Here is a 21306-nt window from a genome sequence, read left to right on the forward strand (position 1 = left end):
GCGAGCAGGGCACACACGGGCCCGGCCCCCGGCTGCCCACAAAAATCATCCCTTTAATGAAAGGAGACAATTAAGAGGGTCAAGTAATACACAGAACAAAAGGAAGTTCATAACCTTAGGGTAATTGAATTCAGCTCGGGTCAGCTGCATCCCTGTCACAAACACACGGAGTATATATATATATATATATATATATATATATTTAAGTCATCAACAACATTACTTAGATTTGGAAAACTGCCACATTTTAAATACCAGGCTTTTCTCTCTCTTTTTTTTTTTTTTTTTTTTTTTGTCTTCAAGATTTGCTGATCAAAATGAGAAAGGAACAAGAGTGTTCTTTGGACTGCATGCTTCAATTCTAACCAAAAATTAAGTATGCTCATATCATCTTACTTGAAGGGGGCTAATTTCTTTCCAGATAGAAAGAAGATTTCAAAGTTCAAACTTATCTGAAGATATGAGATGAACTACTGTAACTGTTCTTCTAGAGTGCCTGCTTCTCTGGCAATCAAGGCAGGACAGGAAGGCTTCAGCAAGGCAGCACTGCCGCCCTACACTGCTTTCAGCAGGGCATCGGCACAGCACCAGGAATAGCCACAACCCTTATCACAGAGCCAGTCCGCATCGCTTTACTGCCCATGGAAAACTTCCAGGTAAAAGGGAAATAAGCAGCAGGAGAAACGAGTTGAAGTCCTTTACCAAAGACTTTTCCTAGAGGGAGCTGCTAGCATGTATCACAGCAAAAGCACAGCCTGGTGACAGCCATCGTTTGGCGCGCGATCTTAAAAGAACTGCGCCCAGCTTTAATCAGAGAGGGTCCGAAAGCATTCCAGGGAGAGCTCTGCCCTTGGGAAGAGCCGCGGTTTCTCAAGCCTCAGAGCTGTAGCTGAGAAGGATTTTGTCAGTGACTGCCACCTCCAGCTGAACAGAGCTCAGGCCCAGCCGGGCTGCAGGGACTTCCCTGGCCACAGAGCAGGAAACACAGAGCCCGTGGGGCGGGCGCACACTCGCAGGGGGCTGCAGTGGGGATCCCCTTGCAGACATAAACAAAGTGCTGATATGCTAAGTTGCATGTCCAACATCATACAGGCTATTTAAATTACATTTAAAAGGTGGGAATATTGCATACACGAAAAAAGTCAGAATCCCTTCGCAGTATCCTTTTGTCCAGACTCCTCCTGATTACTTTGCAAATCAGATTTCCGCTGTAAATGCTGCATTTAGTTCATGAAAGGGATAACTACTGTGCTCTATTGGAAGCATTAACCAAAATGCATCACTGGGGAAAATTCTTTAGAACAACAACTTCATATCACAAATAATCTTAGCTGAGAGCAAGGCAGTCACCTTTATTTTTGGGGAACTTTGATTAGATTATCTTAAAACTCCCAATCCTATATATGAACCCTGTGACCAAATCAGGAGAGCCATCTTTTAATTTCTTAGGTGTTACTGTTTCTCACAAACCCTTTCATTAATTTTTTATTCAGGCGAAGAAGTCATTAAGTAACACAGGAAGAGATTTTATTTCTTCACCTTTCCCCCTTTCCAGACCTCTCAGAAGAAGTCAGAAATGAGTCATTCAAGAGGAGTACGATGATGATGATAACAAGCTAACAGTTATTTTTCACATTTTCACAGAGTACAAAGGTAGCATATGCATGAATACACAATTTCTGGTTTTAATACAAGAGAGGATCTGCAAGCCAATTTTAATATTTCTCTCCCCTAAGTTCTGTATTATTCCCTGCAGGCTAAAGAGATTGGTGGTAGCTGAAAGGCAAAAAATCTCACTCTCAGATACTCTGTCCACATTATTAGTTCAGTGACAGACAAAAAACTATTCTGATTTTAACTTGTTATTCAAACATGTTTCAAATTGGAAAAGATCAGACTGACATTGGGTAAAGCTCCAGACTTGCACTTATGCTGAAATCAATGGTAAAAGTCAGATCAACTGGAACAAGTCTGAAGCTAAAGTTATGAAGTAACCTTTAGAACTACAACAAATAATGCAATAGGTATTGGTGCATGGTTAAACAAACTCATAAAACCTCTTTATAAGGACAGATGTGCCCTTTAGTACAGAGCTCTGAAACAGCACTCTTGAACTAGTCAAGAGGTACTGCTCCAGCATGTAAAAGTGTTTGATGTTAGAAAGCTTCAAATGTGACAATCCTCTGCATTTTTTCTAAGCACAAAAATCTTGTACATAAAACTTTTATCAGATGCACTTCTCCAAAATAACACATAACTCTAGACATCAAAATTTTGGCTATATAAAGGACAAGAGAAAATGCAAACCTTCATAACTTAAGATGAAATATTATTCTTTGTTATTTGTTGTGTAGTCTTTGCATTCACAAAAATAACTGTAGTGAAATATTTTGTGTAAACTAATTTATCTGCAACACAATGTAGACTGGGAAGAGCATGTGCAATGGAAAATGGAAATGTAGAAACCTGATATTCAGCAGTTTCTAATAAATTCCTTATGCGTTTCCTAAGCACTGACTATAAATGTGTTGATCTATTAATAATTTGACTCTTAGCTATAATAAAATTACAAATATAAGCTTAAAGCATAGATGAAAGAGTCACAATTCATCACCAACTGGAATTCAGTAACAACTTTCAGGAATCTCTTTCCCCTACTGAAGGACAAGACTCTGTCAAAAGCTGAGCTGCTTTGTTTAAGACAGTTTATGGGTAGGCTGATGAGCAGGTGTGGTTTCCTCTATGGATTAAATAAGTTATTCAGTGAACTGTTTGTACAGAATACTATAGTTGACATATGTCCCAGCCTCAAAATATTACACACCTTTGCTGCCTTCTTTCTTTTCAAAAGGTGTGTTGTATAGCAGATGGACCTTCAGAGGCAGCTTTTTACCTCCAGAAGCCATATGACTGTTGGCTTTGGGGTTTTGCTAAAACATTCTTTAAAAAAGTAAACATTAAACAACTGCTGTTTGTCCCCAGTCACCTTCTGTAACAGTTTCTTTCATCCTGGCTTCAATCTTTGTACAGTCCAGCACTACCTTACCACTACCTTACTCTTCCCAGCCATTCCCCTCTCCCCTACTTTTAGAGAGCCTGGTTTACCTGTACCAGCTGCAACATATTTAAATACATCTAAAGGTGCAGTAACAGGATCTTACATTCATGTGACAGGAAAATGTCACTGTTACTCTCCTTTTATTGAGAACAGGCCTTCCCATAAAGAACAGATACAACACGAAGTAGTAAATGACAGAATGTTTTTTATCACTGAGAATGTTTCCACCCATTACAGAAACCAGGAGGAGAGACTGTTAAAAGCAAGTAGTTCAAAAAGATGCAGACTTTAGCTGAATCCAAATTTTAAGCATGAAAATACAAAACCTGTGTAAATCTGTATTTGCATGCAGAGGTGGTGGGTTTGCAGGTGTTTTTACCAAATGTAGCCTTTATCTTAAGAATGTCTTTTGTTCTGACTCCACACAGAGTTAAGTGCACACAACCAGAAGGGCTTCAGCGTAATGGTCGTGAAGAGTTCCTAGAGTGTAAGTGAACTTGAATTGTCAGTAAAATTAAAAGATTGCATGCTTCCAACTCAGGAAAGAAAATAAAACTCTTATATAAAGTAGTGAGTGCAGGCATAACACAATTATACTACAGACCATGGTAACTAAAAGAAACAAACAGCAAGGCCTCTTACATCTCAGCTGTTACATGCACTATTACACCCTAATCAATTGAAACACTTTTTCCAAACACAAACCTTATTAAAAACATTTTTGTCTACTATGATTACAGTAGCACTGAGAGCTTTACATTAGGGAAAGAAGGAAGCTGGACTTCATTCAGGATCTTATAGAACAGAGAGACTGCAACAGGGCTAGCTGATCTTTTTTCAGCATTGATTTTTGTACTTTTCCTCCAAAATCACATTTCAGCAAAGATGCTTTGGCTTTTCTGGTTTCATACACAAATTATGGGTTTGAAATAAACTTCTCACAAACACTCTCAAGTCTTAAGTTAGGCTCTTTAAAACGTATTAAGAAAAATTTGTAAAAACCACTCCTTTTTGTTTAAGGTAAAGCATTGATTCCTTACAGAAATTGATTTTCACAGCACCCTTTTTCACTATTGATATCCATATAACATACCTGTATTACACTTCTGTTGCAATAAGCTCTACATTCCATAAAAATCCCCCAAAGCAGAGTTTTAGCACATCACGAACAGCAGACAAGCCAAACAATTACACAAGGTGAACCTGTCAAATAATACCAAAAGTAATGATTAGAATAAAATAATAGTGTGTTGATGCTTATCCAGGGTTAAGACATGCTCACAGATAGAAATGCACAGATTGTTCTCAAACATTGCCTAGTGCAAAGCTCCCAGGGAAATCAGTGACAGGGGTTCCAATCAGCTGCAATTCAAAGGGAGAAGGAAGGTCCTTGCAATGCCAACTTTTCAATGTACATGCACACACTTTTTAGCTTTTTATATACATACATGCTTTTTTCTTTACTCATCCAGCTCTTGCTACAGGATAAAATAACAATCCTTTTGAGCTTTTTCCTGACTTTCATCTTGCTAAAGACCATTACAAATTCAGCCTGATAATCTAACTTAGTACTTCATAACTTCAGCTCCGACACCATATGCCAAGCTGTGTTGAAACTTTCAATTTATCCTGCTCTGGCTCACAGGGGAAGGTTTGTGACCAAGAGTTTATTAGGAAAATATAAGGTTAATAAGTTTAATTGGTATATTTTTCTGATCACTCCTAGTCTTGAAAAAGGTCAGTACATAACACCTAACACCGCTCATCTCACAGAAATCTGTCAGTGAGGAAGAAATTAAATCACTTTCCTCCCAATCCATGCTGCTCTATCATCTCTGACCCTCCACCCAAAGATTCAAAAACATAAATCTAAATTCAAAACACTCTACTTACAAGAAAAAAAAAGTATTTTCCACATGCCCTTCAGATGGAAAAAACCCAGTAAAGACCAAGTGCCTTGATAACTAGGCATTTAAAAATGCAGAACTCCTAAATTCTTCTAGCTAACTCGGAAGGAAAATCCCTTAAGCTCTCCCCATTCGTGCTCCCTCTTACAGATCCCCACAGTGCAGGCTTTCTAGCTTGTTTAGCACTACCTGCCAGGGTTCCCCTCCTCGCTGATGTCTGCTTTAATTTTGTAAGGAAAACTTGCCCAGCACTCAGATAAAAAGTGAGTAACTTTCTGCTTTTCTCTCAGTTCTGCTCAGTTGGGGTTGCAGGCAAGTGACAGACCAGGGGGTTGGTGTTGGCATGAGATTCAGTTAACTGAACAAAATGTGTGAAACTACTGACATGACATTAAAAATGGACTAGGAATTACAAACAACACTATGAGGGGGTGACAGAAGTCACAGAGAGTTCTGTGAGGGTGCCTGGGTCCTACAGGTGCTTAAGGAGGAGTTAGAGGAGAAACTGTCAGAGAGCAGAGAGAATTGGAAGGGACTGCCAGGGACATTCCAGGGACTAAAGTCATGCAAGGTCACCACCTCAGGGTAACTGTGTCAGTGACACCATATAAGGCTGGGATTATCTAAGTAACCCAAATCTGAGTGCAGATGTAGCAAAACTGGGGCCAATGTGGAACAAGTCATTAGGGGTGGATTGTTTATTTGGGAGGAGCCTGCACTGGAAAAACAGAGGTGTAATGACAGTAAAAAACAGGGCCAGGAGATGGCAAAGGAGCGAGGTGTGCAGCTCATTGCTGGTGCTGTCAGGCAGGCCTGGCTTTCATCACCACGCCCGGGCAGGACAATAAACCAGGCCTGCTCTGACCCTACCCAGGCTCCAGCCTGCTCCCCTGGGCAGGAGAGCTCAGGGGCTGGCCCTGAGCACTGGGGGGACAGCTCTGCCACTGCTGCTTGTGCCCTTGAGAGCACAACCCTTCCCAACAGGCTCTTCACAGTCCTAAAATTCCCTACACATTTCATGGCCTTTCTTTGTTTTTTACTGGCTTGCTTTCCATTGCTAAAAGGGTCTACAAATCAGAGAGTGGGCAGGATCCACTACCTGCCTTATCTGGTGAAAGCTGATACCAAAAACATTTCAAAGAACGGCCATAGAGGCTCGGCAATTGTTTGTTTTTTGGAGTTTTTTTGCAATGTAACTGCATTCTTTAACAGTATTTAAACAGAACACCTTTTTTATTTAAATTTGATTGTTTAGTAATAAAGCAGGAGTTAGTGATGCTGAGTCATATTTTAATGTTCAGACCACAATGAACACAAAATAACTTCATAAATAAATCTGAACAGGGGTTATGTAATTTGTAGTAACATGAAATTGATGTCTTCCCAATTTTCCAGTGATGAACATGATCAATACTATTTTATTTCTAAGAAAGCATCATAAAATGCTCCATTTTAAAAAAGAAATTAAATTTGTTTTACATAAAGAATGAAAAAAGGTCTGAAACAATAACTGAATTTGAATAGTCCCTTTTGGTGCCAATAAAACAACACCTCGAAGAGCCGAGAATTGTGCAGTCTATTTAGAAACAACAAACGTTCATATAGCTACTGCTTTTTATCATAGTGTGATAATAATATTAGTACTAAATGAAAAGCTCTTATCTAAAAGAAGAATAAAATCATTTAAAAAAACAAAAAAGACATACAAAGGAAACAAAGAATGTGCAAGTGATACCAAAAGAAGCGGGGGAGGGCACATTTTTGGATTCCAAGGGAAGTCTCAATCTGAAGATATTTGAAAGCAATTTAAATGTGAGATGTGGCCAGCTGTGTTCTGTCAGCACAGCTCACAAGTCTGTGGTAAAAGCAGTGTGCAGGAAGAAGAAACACCACCTTGCTCCTCACCCATGTCTGAATTGAATAAAAAGCTAATCATCCCAGCCTATGATTCTTTAGCTTCACTTAAAAATAAAATGTAAAGTTTCATCCCACAGGAGTTTTCTTATTACTTATTGCTTAGTTCGATTGTGCAAGACACAAACCAGGCCTGCAGTAGCAGGGCTGTCTTGGCAGGGAAGAAGAAAGCAGCAGCCACTGCCTCGAAGTGGCTCCCTGGCCTGTGCTGCAGCTGGTGCCCCGAGCTCACCCCCGGCCCCACGTCCAGCACCCCGGCTCTCGGTCTGCTGCCAACACCCTCAGGATGCCAGGTGCCTTCAGAAGGCACTCAGCTCCCAGGACAGGTAGGGCTGGGCTGAATCACACTTTCAGTGAACTTCCTCCCCACAGGCATAGATAAGAATGGCACCCCACTGGTTTGAGCAACTCGCCTTCTTAGAGCTTTAATTTTTTTTAATGCGAAGAAAACATAAACACTAGGGTATGCTAAACATTCCTTATATGTTAAATACTGCTTATATCAGTCTGCTGATTCTGCTTAACACCTAAAAAACCAAATCTGAGCTGTAGGGCAAAGAAGCAATCCTCCACACACTCCTAACTTTTCTTCCTGACTGCCCACTAAAAAAAAAAAAAATTAAAAACAATCTTCTCTAGAAACATATCAATCTGTCAGCAAGCACAATCTAAAATAGTCGAGCCATGTATGCACAGCAGACAGTTCTTAGAGTAGATGAATTTAGCCTTACCAAAATAAAAGATGAAACCAAGTAAAGTAATGCCCAGGTAAACCAAATCATGAAGCCTTTCTGGCTCTGTAAGTTAAACCATGAAATTGTCAAACTCTGTACAGGCAGCCTCCAAAAACACCAATGAAAAACACCTCTCCTTACAAGGGCTTTTCTTTCTTTCTGTGCATCTCTGAACCAGACTAATAATTACAGTCCCCAGGACTGTTTTCCACCAGCCATCCTCTGCCCTGCCACTGTTTTTCTCCCTCCAAAACCAGTCTCCATTTGCTTTTGAAGCTCTTGACCGCTGCCACGCCTGCAACCCCAGAGGCAGGTATTAACCATCATGTACTGAAGGAGATCATTACAGCCCAAATAAACACATTGATGGAATTTAGGGCCCAAAACCACCCGCCCAATAAACAGCAGAGAAGCCACCAGCAGACAGTACTTCCCAGTCCAGCCCCAGGATTGTGCAACCACAGGCTGTGTCAGGATGAAGGGTACCCCTACATACAAAGAGGGAAGAAGCCTTCAGGGACTCAGATCTGTTCCCCTTAGGCAAGGGACCTATTCAAATCTCTATGCCACAAGCACAACAATCTTTTGAAAGGGCCTTTTCTGTTCTCTCTCCCATGTCAGGGCAGTAATCTGCTCCCAGCAGCCTCTCCTCAGGCCTCAGCCTTGCTCACCTCTTCCTCAGGGAGCATCCTCTCTGAGGCACAGCCTGGCTTCACCCAGACAGAAGGCAAGAAGGCAGTTTTTGGGGTTTGCCCTTATACAGACCCCATACCATCACCCTTAGCCATGCACCTGCCACAGCTCTTAGAGCCTTCCAGCAGCCCCTGCCTAACAAGGGGTAAACACCAAGAGACTACAGCTGAGGAAGGGCTCAGTAGTTGCTCTCCTAGCCCAGCTTTAAGAGACAAACATCTCATTAAACACAACCCAGCTTTTTATTTGCCTGCAAAGAGTGGTGCCCAGCTGGGGCCTTGGGGTTGGTGCACTTTGTGAGTCACTCTGGGCCTCACACAGCAACTGGTGCTTCAGATCCCAGCAGTGGAGCAAAGCACAAAACCAGAGCAGATGGGTACCAGTGCTATTTCTAACCTCTTAGCAATATGTCCCTGAAGGAAAACCCACTGGTGCCTGAGGGCAGGCAGCAGCTTGGTGTGCAGGTGCCCCATGCACCTCAGTGACATGCCTGGGGATGCAGGACCTGGGGGCTTGGGAGACATGGGCGCACAGACAGTGGGATTTCGGGTGCAAAATTTCAAGCCGAGACCAACAGTGTTGGCATTTCAGGTTCAACAAGACCAAATGCCAGTCCCACCCTTTGGCCACAACACCCTGCAGCACTCCAGGCTGGGGCAGTGGCTGGGAAGTGTCTGGTGCTTGTCAACAAAGGCTGCCCATCAGCCAGGTGTGCCCAGGTGGCCCCAGGTGTGTATGAGGCACAGGGTGGCCAGCAGGAGCAGGGCAGTGACTGTCCCAGTGTGCTGGGGCCACACCTCAAGTGCTGTGTCCAGTTCTGGGCCCCTCAGCTCCAGAAGGACATTGAGGTGCTGAAGGAGTCCAGAGAAGGGGCAATGGAGCTGGGGAAGAATCTGAGCCACAGGTCTGATGAGGAGCTGAGGGGCTCAGCCTGGAGAAAAGGAAGCTCAGGGGTGAACTTACCACTGTCTGCAACCCACTGAAAGGAGGCTGCAGCCTGGTGGGCTCAGGCTCTCCTCCCAGGCAGTGAAAGGAAGAGAGAATAGTCTTAAAGTGCCCTGAGGGACGGTCAGGCTGGACATAAGGTCCAATTTTTTCACAGATATTGGAACGGGCTGCCCAGGGAGGTGGTGTTTAGGAAAAGACTGGACAGGGCACTCGGTATTGCGGTCTGGTTGACATGGAAATGTTCAGACATAGATGGGACTGGACGGGGTCGGAGGTGTTCTCCGAGCCCGCCGCTGTGCGCACCACCAGCGGGACAGGCGAGCCCGCGCTCCCGGCGCGCCGCCCGCGCCCTCACAGCGCCGCGCACAGCGCCCCCTGCCGCGCCGCGCCGGAACTGGGTCAGGCCGCCCGCGGGGGCGGGGCCGCGCGCCTCGCGCGTCGCGGCGCGGTGACGCAGCGCGTGCGCGGTGACGTCGCGGCCGGTCCGTGTCCGTGTCCTGCCGCCGGTCTCGGCCCTGCCCGCGCCGCCCTCGGCCCGCCCGGCCCCGCTCGGCTCCGCCGCCGCCCCGCCATGGCCAACGTGGCCGACACGAAGCTCTACGACATCCTGGGCGTGCCGCCCGGCGCCTCCGACAATGAACTGAAGAAGGTGCGGCGGAGGGGCGGAGGTCGGGCGGCGGGGGGCGCTGGGCCCGGCCGGGCAGGCCCGCGGGCGGGCGGCGAGGGGAGCGGGGCCGAGCGGGCGCGGGGCAGCGCGGGCGGCGGGGCCGGGCCGGCGGCGCGGTGCCCGGCAGGCCGCGCCGGGGCCGGGCGGCGGCGGGAGGCCGCGGGCAGGGCAGGGCAGGGCCCGGCGGGAGCCGCGGGCGGCGGGGCCCGGCCGCGCTCGCTGCGCCCCTGCCCCGGCGCGGCCCGCGTGGGCTCCGGGCCCGGCCCGCCCCCGCCGCGCCGCAGGGGCTTCCCGGGGCTGAGAATCGCTGCGGGCCGAGCCTCGCCGGTGCCATTGTCTGCCCCACGTGCCGGCCTTGGGAGGATTCGGTTTCGCTCATAGATGCGATTCCTCCCAGGCCGAAAGCGGCAAGGCGAGGTAAACAAAGAGGGGAGGTGAAAACTTGCAGCCAGGTCGTGCCTACAGCAATTCCATCCTTAGTGTATAAAGCACTTTTTTTTTTTTTTTCTTTTTTTTTTTCCTTTTTTTTCTTTTTTTTTTTTTTTTGTGGAGGCCTTAATGACCGTTTCCACGTGAGGGAGAGAATGAACCAGACGGTTCACTAGCGAGGCTTCCGCGGGTGGGTGGTGCTGGCACCAACAACTGCGCCTTACCCGTCATGCACGCGGCAGCCTGGCTTGTGCAGGGACAGGCGATGGCAGCGCTGAAACTGTGCTGGAGATGGAGGGCAGGCGGCGAGAAGGTTGTGTTTGGTATACAGCACTGTCCACCTGAATATTTTATTTTATTACAGGGTTCGCTTAAAGCTGTCTGTGTCCTTTAAGAATGAAAACCAGAGCAGTTTTTTGCTAGGATAACCTGCACCACCCAGTATTAATTACCACATATTAGGCTAATCATGGAGTGTAAATTTTCCAACTGTCTGCAATACCAAGGAGTTCCTGTATATCTCATTGTCATTGAGAGGTTTCATGGGTGCTTTAAAATTGGTATTTTAATCTGTATAATAGTATAGAAAAATTGAAAATTAATCTTGGTCTGAAGGGGCTGAGAGAACAGGCTTTTACAGCAGCTAAATTAACTTTTACTGAAGTTATGTATGTTCCCAGTGTAGACCTTGATTCTGGGTTTGGTTCTGATAAAATAGTGATGGCTTCCTTTAGGGCCATGGGGAGTTATAAGAGTTGCTCTGGCCTGGAATGCTGTTATCAGAAAAAATGTGAGGGCTTTTTCTTTTTAAAAATCACCACTGCAAGCTCCTCTTTTCCTGACTAGGTAATGTTATTAGTTTAGTGGTGTTTTGGGTTTTTTTCTTGGTTGTAATACTTAAAATATATGGGAAACATCCATTACAACATAGAACACACAGGTTTGTGGAACATTATGCTTTGTTCCTGATGGGTGATTTGTCCAGTAAGGTTAATGAGTTTTGGTTTTTACACTTACTGTGCTTTAGAATATTTGGCTTGTAACATCAACATTGTTTTTATTTCACTAGTTCTTTTTCGTGTCTTGATTGCATGCAGAAGTACAGAGTGTTTCAAGATAAAATCAATAATGAGAAATAACTGTATGGATATTAAAAAAGGAAATTTGCTCAGAAGCTGAGAAGTTGTGATTTCTGGAAAGCTTTGTGTGTAAAGCTCTTAACATTGTAGTTCCAGAGAGTTAGTTTAGGTGCTCAGTTATTCAGAAATAAAGTGTTTCAAAAATCCTCTCCAAGAGTTGATACCTCAGTTTTTTGCTGTTTCATCACTGTAGCTTTTTTAATAGGTGTAATTTGAAAAATAAAAGACTATATACAATGTAATTTGTTGCTATCTGTCCCCTGATTGCTTCTGAGGGGTGTTGAGGTGGAGTAGAGGAAGGGTTGAAGTTCCTACAGTCATTAGCTCCAGTGGGAGAAGTCTCTGCCTGCTGTGTTGCTTTGATTCTCTCAAGAGTAAGCAGAACAGATGAAGAGCTGCTGAAGAACCTGTGATGGTCCAGAATATCAGAGTGCTGGTCAGGAAAAAGCAGTCTGGAAAGTCCCTTTGGGGATTTGGCTGTACTTCTGCTGATTTACAACAGGGAGCTTAACTGAAAGCAGTGCTGGGTACATTTCTGCACATGAAACTCATACACTGAGCTCAAAGTGAGGTGAGCCCTTCCATGAGTGATAGGTAGGCAAGGAGGAAATGGTTTTTGTCAGGAGTGGTTGTGGGACTGAATGGGAAGCTGAGGCAGCCATTTTGTTGTCACTGTACTGCTGTGGTTGAGGGCAAGGACAAACGGGTTCAAATCTGCTGGTGTAGAGGGTTTGAGTGGGTTCTGAAGAGTAATTTCAATGGAAATCAAATGGGATTCTCCCTCTACCTTAATGAGGATAAGCAGGAGAACTAGTTCTGGCTGTTGTGTGAATGCCAGTCTGGTTAATGTCTGATGTAGCGATATTAAAATCTTTTTAGGTCCTATCAATGTATTAGTGACTTTGAAACACTATAATATTTACACTTTGCTTTATTAGGATTTTCTTTCTTCCTGACAACATTACTCGAGTTTCCCAGAAAATAACTGATTAATGGAAATTTTAAATAATTTTCTACTTCTTTCAACTAGGCATACAGAAAACTCGCCAAGGAATACCATCCTGATAAGAATCCAAATGCAGGGGACAAAGTAAGAAAGACTTTTTTTTTTAATACCTTAAGTTTTCTATTAGAGTATCATCTAAGGAGCTGAATACAGGTGTTGGGGGCTTTCTGTTGAAGTTGTTAAGCAGTACTGTGAGAGGGAGTATTGTCTGGTCAACTTCTCCCCAGTCTCAAAATCTGCCGGTGTACCTCATGACAAAATGCAGCAGTTGGCTCACATTGGTTGAGAAGGTAATGCTGTGGAAAAAACTGCTTCTCATTTGCTGAGATAATGTCATCTGGCCTTGGCATCTGTGTAGGAATTTGAAAAAGATTGTAAATTTTTCAAGTTTTTCCAACATGGAGAAATGTATGTGTAAGAGATTCTTAAAATTGCTGCAGCACAAAACAAATTGCATATGTGGGAAGATTGAATTAGATTTGTTACACTAAAAGCAATTTTAAAATTGTCAATTAAGTTGACTCAGCTGATTATCTTTAACCAAATTGAAGTTCTGATGGCTGCTTAGAGGTGAGCAGAGATGACTGTGAAAAGATACTAATTTGCCAAAAACACTAATATACCTTTCAGTAAGCTACTTAATTGTTAGTGTATTCTAAGTGCCCATCTTGAAGTCTTTGCTGTTAGTATGTAACTGCTGGGTATTCTGCCTTTTGGCTTCTGCAGTATTGTGTACTTGAGGTTTTTTTTTAAGTTGGATTCTTTTTTTTTAATTTGTAAGAAGTCTGTTTTATGCTAGTAAAGAACAAAGCCAACCAAGTTTTGCAGTAAAATGTCTTATTTTATGATAAGATGTAACAAAACTAAGCCCAAGTCTAGCTTTAAAGTCTTGCTAAGAATAAGTTATTTTTAAATGAGGGTAGAAAAGTGCTTCATTGTGTACCTTCTTAATTGATAAATGTTCATGCAGGGGGAGAAACTGATTAAATGCTGCCCTGAAGTTCTAAATTATCATGCACTGTTTTGACTGTTTCCTCTTGTAGTTCAAAGAAATAAGCTTTGCCTATGAAGTGTTGTCAAATCCTGAGAAACGTGAGCTGTATGATAGATATGGAGAGCAGGGGCTCCGGGAAGGGAGTGGAAGCAGTGGCATGGACGATATTTTCTCCCATATCTTTGGTGGTGGATTGTTCAATTTCATGGGTGGCCAGAGTAGAAGTCGCAATGGTAGAAGAAGAGGAGAAGATATGGTGCATCCACTCAAGTGAGTACCTTGATGCTGCAGCTTGTACTTTGAAGCTTTCCTGACCGTAGAAACTCTGCTGGTTTCTATTCTTGATACATTTCTCAGTTGAGATCCCCTGCAGTCTGCACTACTCTTCAGAGCTGCCTGTTGTGTGTAGAGCAGGGGCCAGTCATCTGGAGTTGCTTTCCTTGGTTGGTTAACCTAGAAACTACCAAATACTTTGCCAGGTTATTTGAATTATTCACTTTGTTAGATTTATTTGGTTTGTTTTGCTCCTTAATTATGTTTGGTAGTTCTAATCTGGAAAAGCCTTCAACAGCCAGGTATTACTCACCAGGCAGAGTTCTGGTCTGTGGAGGTGCTCTGGAAAGACTTGAATTCATAGGGCACTGCCAGCTGGAACTATGGTTGCACCTCATAATTAATGGAAAAGTGTGTGTGGTGGCTTTGGTTTTGTTTACTTATTCAAAGCCATTCTTGAATATCACATCTGTGTTTTGGAGATCTCTGCTTGCAGTCATGGCTGGCTTTTTGCCTGCTGAGCAGGTCCCTTTTAAGAACTTCAGTTAAGCAACATCTTTCCTGTGATTGGCAAAGGTGCTTGGTGAGGTCTGTTTAGCTTCACATGCTTGCTTGTTTAGTAGCTAGTACTCCATGGTGTATTATTAATGAGCTTTGATTTTATTGTTATTTGTAAATACTGATGCCAGGCAACCTGTTCTTAATACAACTCAATACATTGAGTTGAAATTTCTATCCACTAACAAACCCTGATAGGAACACTAAAAAGTTAAGTGGCCTTAGGGACATGCTGTAATCCCTCTCCACTAAACTCTCTTGTGTGGAAAACACAGTACAGCAGTAAGTACTGTATATGTGTTCTTATGTATTTATGCACTAGACAATGTTATTGTCTGGAGTGTTTACAGAGGTTTGTTTCTCACCTGCCTGGTAGAATTAAAATTAATAATGACTGTATAATAGCACCTAAAATTATAGATAAGCTTATTTCCTGTTGAGAAACACAGCCAATCCTATCTGGTTTATTGTGATTAAATTTCAGCTTTTCTCTAAAACTATGTTCAGATTTACAAGTGTATATTGATATGTATGGAATTTTTAAGTAACTCTTTTGGGAAGCCAAAATGGTGCTTAAAATCTTATTTTGATAGCAAATTTAGTCCTGTTAAGAATATCTAGGTTGTCCTTTTATTTGTCCTAGGCAAGTATTTTAATTACATGGGGAAAATAAGTTGTTAAATGATAACCCAGGAGAAATACTTTATTTTGTAGAGTCTCTTTAGAAGATCTCTATAATGGAAAGACAACTAAACTACAACTTAGCAAGAATGTCCTTTGTAGTGCATGTAATGGGTAAGTTTGTTTGTATTTTTGAGTGCTTTGTTGGCAGATAGCGTAATGAAGGATCTCCTGTGTCAGATCTGTATCAGTATTTGACTTACTGGAGCCTGCTTTCAGACCAGCAAATTGTTGAACTTGAATGATGCTGTTGATGGAACTGGAGCTATTCAGGGGCTTTGCGTGGGGGAAGGGTGGGAGAGCAGAGAACCTAACTGCAATTGGCCGTGCAGTTGGGCATGTAGGCATGCTAACCTACTGCTGGAGGGGGTTTCTGATTTCTTTCTGAAGAACTTCCTTTTCGTGCAACGGGTGCTTTGTGCTGCAGGCAGGGCGGGAAGGCTGGCTCCGTGCAGAAGTGCAACGCCTGCCGCGGCCGGGGCGTGCGCATCATGATCCGGCAGCTGGCGCCGGGGATGGTGCAGCAGATGCAGTCCGTGTGCTCCGACTGCAATGGAGAAGGTAGGCCACGCTCTGCTCTTACTGAATGTGCTCGCTTGGATCCAGCCTCCTGCTCAAATCTCAGGAGGAACTTATCCAGGGCACTTCTGCCCTTACCAGTCAGCTGCATCTCACTCCGGTGGCAGCATGGAGAAGTCATTTCACGCAGAACAGCAGCACGATTTGCAGTGTTTAATGTACTGAAAAACAGCCTAGAAGCTCAAGCAGTTGATAATTGATAATCTTTAAAAACACTTAGATGTGAATATTACTTACTGCTGTTACTCTTGTGTTAAAGTAAAAATCAAGATGTTGTTGTTTTAGGAGCTGTTTGTCTTTTTGCATCTCCTGATATCCAAGGACAGTCATAGGTTAAAAATGGGAATCTAAAGTTGAATTTTTAACTTCAAATTAGGATGATGTCTTTGCCTGAACTGATTCTGTTTAGGGGTAGCAAGTTCAGCACTTCATAATGATTTCTTTTTATGTATTCTGCAGTTGGCAGAGTAGTAATATCACCTTGTGGATGATTTTACTCATCACAACACTCAAGCTACAAAGAGTTGTATTTTGTGACTTGTCAAAACATTTCATAAATGATGTTGTCTTTAACATTTCATATTCCTAACCTACATATTTTGTAGTTTCAACTTCATCATAATGTTATACTTTGCTTCACAGAAAGGTGGTTTAAGGTGAGAAACTTAATATTTTAAGCCAAATGCATCTGCTTGTGGCACTTAGTATTGAAATCTTACAGTCCATAATACTTTGGTTACTGTGTATAGAGACAAGAGCTCACTGGAAAAATCAAGGTGAGGTAGAACAGAGCATCGAAGCCATTTTGGATTGTCACCCTTCAGTTTGCTGGAAACAGTAATTACCGTTGTAGGGGTGAATCTGATGTGACTGGCCTCTCTCCCTGTTTTTGTATGCAAGACTCTAGTTCTCCTGGCTGCATTTACTCAGGACTATCTTGTGGGGATATTCTGGGGGATGAGACAGTCAGGGAACTTCTATTTTTTTCTTCCTTCCCTCTGTCTCAGCTAGAATAACTGAAGCCTGGATTTCCTCTTGTGAGGAGTTCATAAAGCAACATCAAAATCACTACTTGTGTTGCAGAAATTCTTCAGCTTGTTTTCCAATAGTTTTTCCTAGGAATTGGATATGACTATGTCAAAATATCTGAACTCAGAATTTGTCTTTATTTAGGTGAAGTAATTAATGAAAAAGACCGCTGTAAAAAATGTGAAGGGAAGAAGGTGATCAAAGAGGTAAAAATACTTGAAGTCCATGTAGATAAAGGCATGAAACATGGGCAGAGAATTACATTCAGTGGAGAAGCAGATCAGGCTCCCGGTGTGGAACCAGGCGATATTGTCCTTTTACTCCAAGAGAAGGAGAATGAGGTAATGTTTTTGAGTTTCTTTTAAATGCCTTTTATTCCAGTTGTTAATATTTAAGTTATATAGATGGCCATTCATTTAAAGTAATTGATACAGTTGCAGCTCTGGGAGAGATGGGGAATAGCTTTTAATAGATTTATAGTGTGTAATACAGCTTTCATGGTGAGCCAGAAAAAACTGGGCAAGTCCTTAGCCAGGGGACAGGCAGCTTCTGGTGCCTCCTAATGCTAGCAAGAGGTAGCTTCTCACATGAGCTCAGACTGACTTTGATACAGCATGCAGTGAAGAGCCATGCAGGATGTTCAGTCTGCTTTGCTTGTGACACTAACAAAATTCTAAGTGTGGCTTTTTTCCATGTCTTGTGACATGGCAGGGAACTCCTGATAAAACGCCCTGATGGTGCTTTCTATGTCTGCTACTGTGGTTCTGGAAATAACACAAAATGGTGATGTTGCTGATTCATTTAGTGTAACAAATATTATTATTTTATACTGTTTTGGTAAGACTTATGTTCACTGTATTCTGGACTACATACACTGCACTTTGGAATTAAATATTGCAATTTATCTTCTCGTGTTAAAATTCATGTGGGACAGAGTTGAGGTAACTGCTCCATTTTTAATTCTAATAGCCATGATGAAATGAGAAACAGTTTGTGTGTTACACTCTAGGAGGAGTTTTCTGTTGTAACAGAGTAACATGGGGTAGAGATTTAAAGTACAGTCATATATTAAGGATGTAATTTTGGTTATCTGCTAATTAGGTACTTTGTAAGCTTTTCAAAGTTGTGTCAAGGACTGCCAATCTGCCAGTCTGTACTTTGTCCCAGTGAGTAAAACTAGATAGACTTTGTTCTTAAAATTTCTCTTGAAATGGGACTCATGGTTCTGCCAGTGGACAAATTTTAAGATTTACTCTGATTAAGAATCCTGAGTTATGAAGATCTCTTCTGACAGCTGTGGACAAGTGATCAAAGCCCTGCTGTAGGTCGAGGGGAGCTAAAGCAGATATGCTTGAGGACAAGACTTGAAAAACAAAGATGTGGTTTATATCTCCTCCAGTGCAGGGGAAATAGTGTCAAACTGTTGTCAGTTTTGTTTATAGGTTGCTTGTGGAAGATGTTGGGGGTTGAAAGTTGGGGCTGCTGTGCTGGCCTGGTTTAATTTGAATCTTACCTTGGTGTGTGGTCTGGTTTGGCTTATTTTAGATGACACTTGGTCAGGCACAAACTTCCAAGCATGTTAAGCCATCTGAATTAATAGAATCTAGTTCACTTCATCCAAAGGCTGTTGCTCTGACATTGAATTTTAAGGATAAATAGTAATGAACTCTCAGTAATGAGTCTGGTGGAGTTGTGATTCTAGTGCTAGAAAGGATATCTCCTTTGTTTGCCAGGTGTTCCAGCGGGATGTGAATGACTTGCATATGACACACAAGATTGGACTTGTTGAAGCACTGTGTGGATTTCAGTTCACATTTAAGCACCTTGATGGACGTCAGATTGTGGTTAAATATCCTCCTGGAAAAGTAATTGAACCAGGTAGGCTTGACCTGATAAGGATTTCTTTGATTGTGTTTTTGTGATTCTTCAGCACTTAATCCTACCCTTGTTGTCCTGTTAACTGAGGCCAGGCCAGGGAACCAGAGAACTGTATGGAGAGAGAATGGCTCTGCAGTAGCACTTTGTGATTACTTTACTTCTCTTTGAATTCCAGGTTGTGTTCGTGTAGTCAGAGGGGAAGGAATGCCACAGTATCGCAATCCTTTCGAGAAGGGGGATCTCTACATTAAGTTTGATGTTCAGTTTCCTGAAAATAACTGGATTAGCCCAGAAAAGCTTTCAGTAAGTAGTTGTTCGAGCATAAATGTGACGTCTTACTTGACAGTGTGTGCAAAGAGCCTATGTTGTACCTCATGGGCTTGCCCCCAGTGCTTAAATTCAAATGCAAGTAAAATTCTTTTAACCTTTTTTATGGGCCATGAATTACTTGGAAATACCCCTTGAAATATGAGTTTGTGGAAGCTGTATTTAAGAGCTGTGCAGATGGTACACAGATGAGGGCAGGAGGAAAATCTTCCTGTTGCTGTGTGATAAGTTTATGGAGTGCAACTGTATTTACTGATTGCACTTTTGGTTGGTGATACGTAGAGCTGTTGGTTTTCTTGAAGTGGTGCCTTCCAGTTGATACAAATACTTCTAAATTACTCTGCAGTTCAGTCAGAATAGACTTCTAAACTAAACCTGCTCTTAGAGGTGTCTCAGAGTTATGGGAAACCAGTCACTTTATTTAGGTCTTCTAGATGCAATACTGAATGCATTTCTTTTTTTGGGGCAGGAACTTGAAGATCTTCTGCCAGCTAGACCAGAATTTCCCAATGTAATTGGTGATGCAGAAGAGGTAGATCTTCAAGAATTTGATACCACTCGTGGTTCAGGTGGTGGCCAGAGACGTGAAGCTTATAATGATAGTTCTGATGAAGAAAGCAGCCATCATGGACCTGGGGTACAGTGTGCCCACCAGTAAACATTTGTCTAAAAAGTTGCACAAGGATTTTCTTTCAAATTTTGCCTGACTTGTTTTCAACAATCCAGCTGGATTGTATAAGTAATCCAGATGAACCAATGGACATCTATTGCTGTATGTGTAACTTTTAAATTGGTCTATAGTATCTACAGAGTGTAATTTAAACTAACCACAAGCTTACATCTTCATTTTGACTGTGTAGCAGAATAAAGCACTTGAAAGGAAGACGAGACTCCTTTTCACATGGGTTTTAAGTTTGTCCTCGTATCTGTGCTTGATTTTTACCAGTTTTGTGTAGATTTTAAGTTTCATATTTTAAATTCAAATTCTACATTGTAAAGTTTGTGTACAATTTGTCCTGAGGCTTGGTATTTGGCTGCACCTGCATAAGCTGCTACAAGTAGAATCAAGAATTTCATAGCCTGTATCTATCATCTAGATGCATGGTAAATGGGCTTTGCACATAATGGGTTTAGAGCTGACTGGGAACAATGAAAGACTAAATTAGAAGTGGTTGTAAGTTTTTTTCTACCATCTTGTGAACGGTTTCTGAAATTAAATAAAAGCAGTTGGTGTATAATATATTTCTTTTGCCTTGTAACTCTTACTTTTCCAGTGGCTTTAACTAGTCTGTGTATGAAGAGACTATGTAGATGATAGATATTTTATAAACACAGGGAGGCTGAAGCTGCCTTCAGACTAGGTGAAGGTTAGATAACAATTGTGTGCCACATTCAAGTCTCTTCCTGAAATGAAATGACTAAATGGGCACAGGGAAGGCTGCAGCCATGTCCCCTTTGTGTGAAGAAAACACAAGGATATCTGAATTCAGTCTAAAGATAACAAACCCCTTAAATGGGGAATGATTAAATTTTGAAATAATGGTGTCTTTCTCTTAGCCTTTGAATCCTATTCCAAGTCTGATTCAGCCTCACTTCCTAGAGAAATGTTTCCAGTTTAAAAAAAAAGAATTGTTTAACCTGGAAACATAATAAATGTAGATGGTTTTGTTACTTTTCTAGTAGTTTGCACTTTGGTTTAAGTATGAAGATACTAAAATCTCCAGCTGCAGTTCTATTACTATTAATTGGCAAAAATGCCAGAACAAAGCAAAGATGTGACCTTAACTAAGGAACTGTTGTGCATGAACAGTGTTGGGTTGGTAAGCTGCCTCTATAGCAAGGTTTCTCTCCTGTTTAAGTGAGAAAGTTGAAACTCTACTTTTCTTTACAAATCTGAAGTGTGACTTGTTTAGTTATTTTTCTGATAGTTGTTGACACTTTATTGATGAGGTTGGAGGGACAAACTCCAAAGGTTTCAATGTGCTTGGGTAGGCATTGGCATTTGAGTGTTGCTGAACATCCTTGTTATAGACTCTAAAAATGAAGCAAAAATAAATACTGTTTGATCTGTATTTCAGTACTGACTTATGATGTGGCGTTCTCTAGTGGGTCTTTTATTTTCATTCTTTAAAACCTGGGATTGCTTTTTGTGAAGCCATGGTTGCATGCTGATCCTTTCTCCTGACTCGTCTCACCATGGAGTCAGTCCTTGTAACCTGCAGTGTTTAAACAATTACAACACCTGTCTTCTGCTTGTAAGTCCTTGCAAAATAGAGCAATACTCTAAACCTTTAATCCCCATTCACATTGTTTGGTTCTTTGAAGGGGAAGAGAGGAAGGGATTCATGGTAGCTTTTCAGATAGCTGAAGTGAAGGGGTGGAGGAAGAGCTGATCACTGTAGGGCAGTTCTGTTTCAGTCCTCAGCTGGCATTAATTTGGGCTCCTGCCAGCAGCACCTGATAAGAAATTCTAATTTTATCTGTCATCTTGC

At 42.3% G+C, this 21306-nt stretch overlaps 1 protein-coding gene and 1 long non-coding RNA gene across 6 annotated transcripts in view; one reads left to right on the forward strand and one right to left on the reverse strand.

Moving 5' to 3' along the window:
- LOC135279248 (uncharacterized) overlaps window positions 1-9576 on the reverse strand; it is a 135917-nt gene extending 126341 nt beyond the window's left edge. Inside the window, exons 1-2 of one of the 3 annotated variants that reach the window (XR_010346526.1) lie at window positions 8285-8490; window positions 4152-4261 (exon numbers count right to left, since the gene is read on the reverse strand). This is a non-coding gene — a long non-coding RNA (uncharacterized LOC135279248). Of the gene's footprint in view, window positions 1-4151; window positions 4262-8284; window positions 8491-9269 lie in introns of those variants that run through there. The other 2 variants (XR_010346525.1, XR_010346524.1) reach the window with 2 other exon arrangements.
- A 138-nt stretch (window positions 9577-9714) lies between these two features.
- Window positions 9715-20891, forward strand: DNAJA2 (DnaJ heat shock protein family (Hsp40) member A2). Of its 3 annotated transcripts, none has more exons than XM_064386484.1 (9): window positions 9715-9903; window positions 12520-12579; window positions 13539-13759; window positions 15035-15115; window positions 15429-15562; window positions 16754-16950; window positions 18343-18487; window positions 18663-18790; window positions 19284-20891. In XM_064386484.1, the coding sequence occupies exons 1-9, from the start codon at window positions 9826-9828 to the stop codon at window positions 19470-19472; spliced, it is 1233 nt and encodes a 410-aa protein (XP_064242554.1). In that variant the 5' UTR covers window positions 9715-9825; the 3' UTR covers window positions 19473-20891. The 3 variants fall into 3 exon arrangements, with proteins under 3 accessions (XP_064242554.1, XP_064242555.1, XP_064242553.1); XM_064386485.1 differs by lacking the exon at window positions 9715-9903 and adding an exon at window positions 10288-10338; XM_064386483.1 differs by lacking the exon at window positions 9715-9903 and adding an exon at window positions 10565-10663.
- The last annotated feature ends 415 nt before the right edge of the window (window positions 20892-21306 follow it).

Source organism: Passer domesticus, chromosome 12 (assembly GCF_036417665.1).
Source record: "Passer domesticus isolate bPasDom1 chromosome 12, bPasDom1.hap1, whole genome shotgun sequence".
Lineage (NCBI taxonomy): Eukaryota > Metazoa > Chordata > Aves > Passeriformes > Passeridae > Passer > Passer domesticus.

Bases quoted from the DNA above. Each gene is read 5' to 3' on its own strand.
- DNAJA2 (XM_064386483.1), top strand. From the start codon at position 10,580: ATGCACGCGGCAGCCTGGCTTGTGCAGGGACAGGCGATGGCAGCGCTG. The intron at 10,664-12,519 runs GTTGTGTTTGGT...TCTTTCAACTAG, and splicing joins GGAGGGCAGGCGGCGAGAAG to GCATACAGAAAACTCGCCAA. The intron at 18,488-18,662 runs GTAGGCTTGACC...TTTGAATTCCAG, and splicing joins TGGAAAAGTAATTGAACCAG to GTTGTGTTCGTGTAGTCAGA.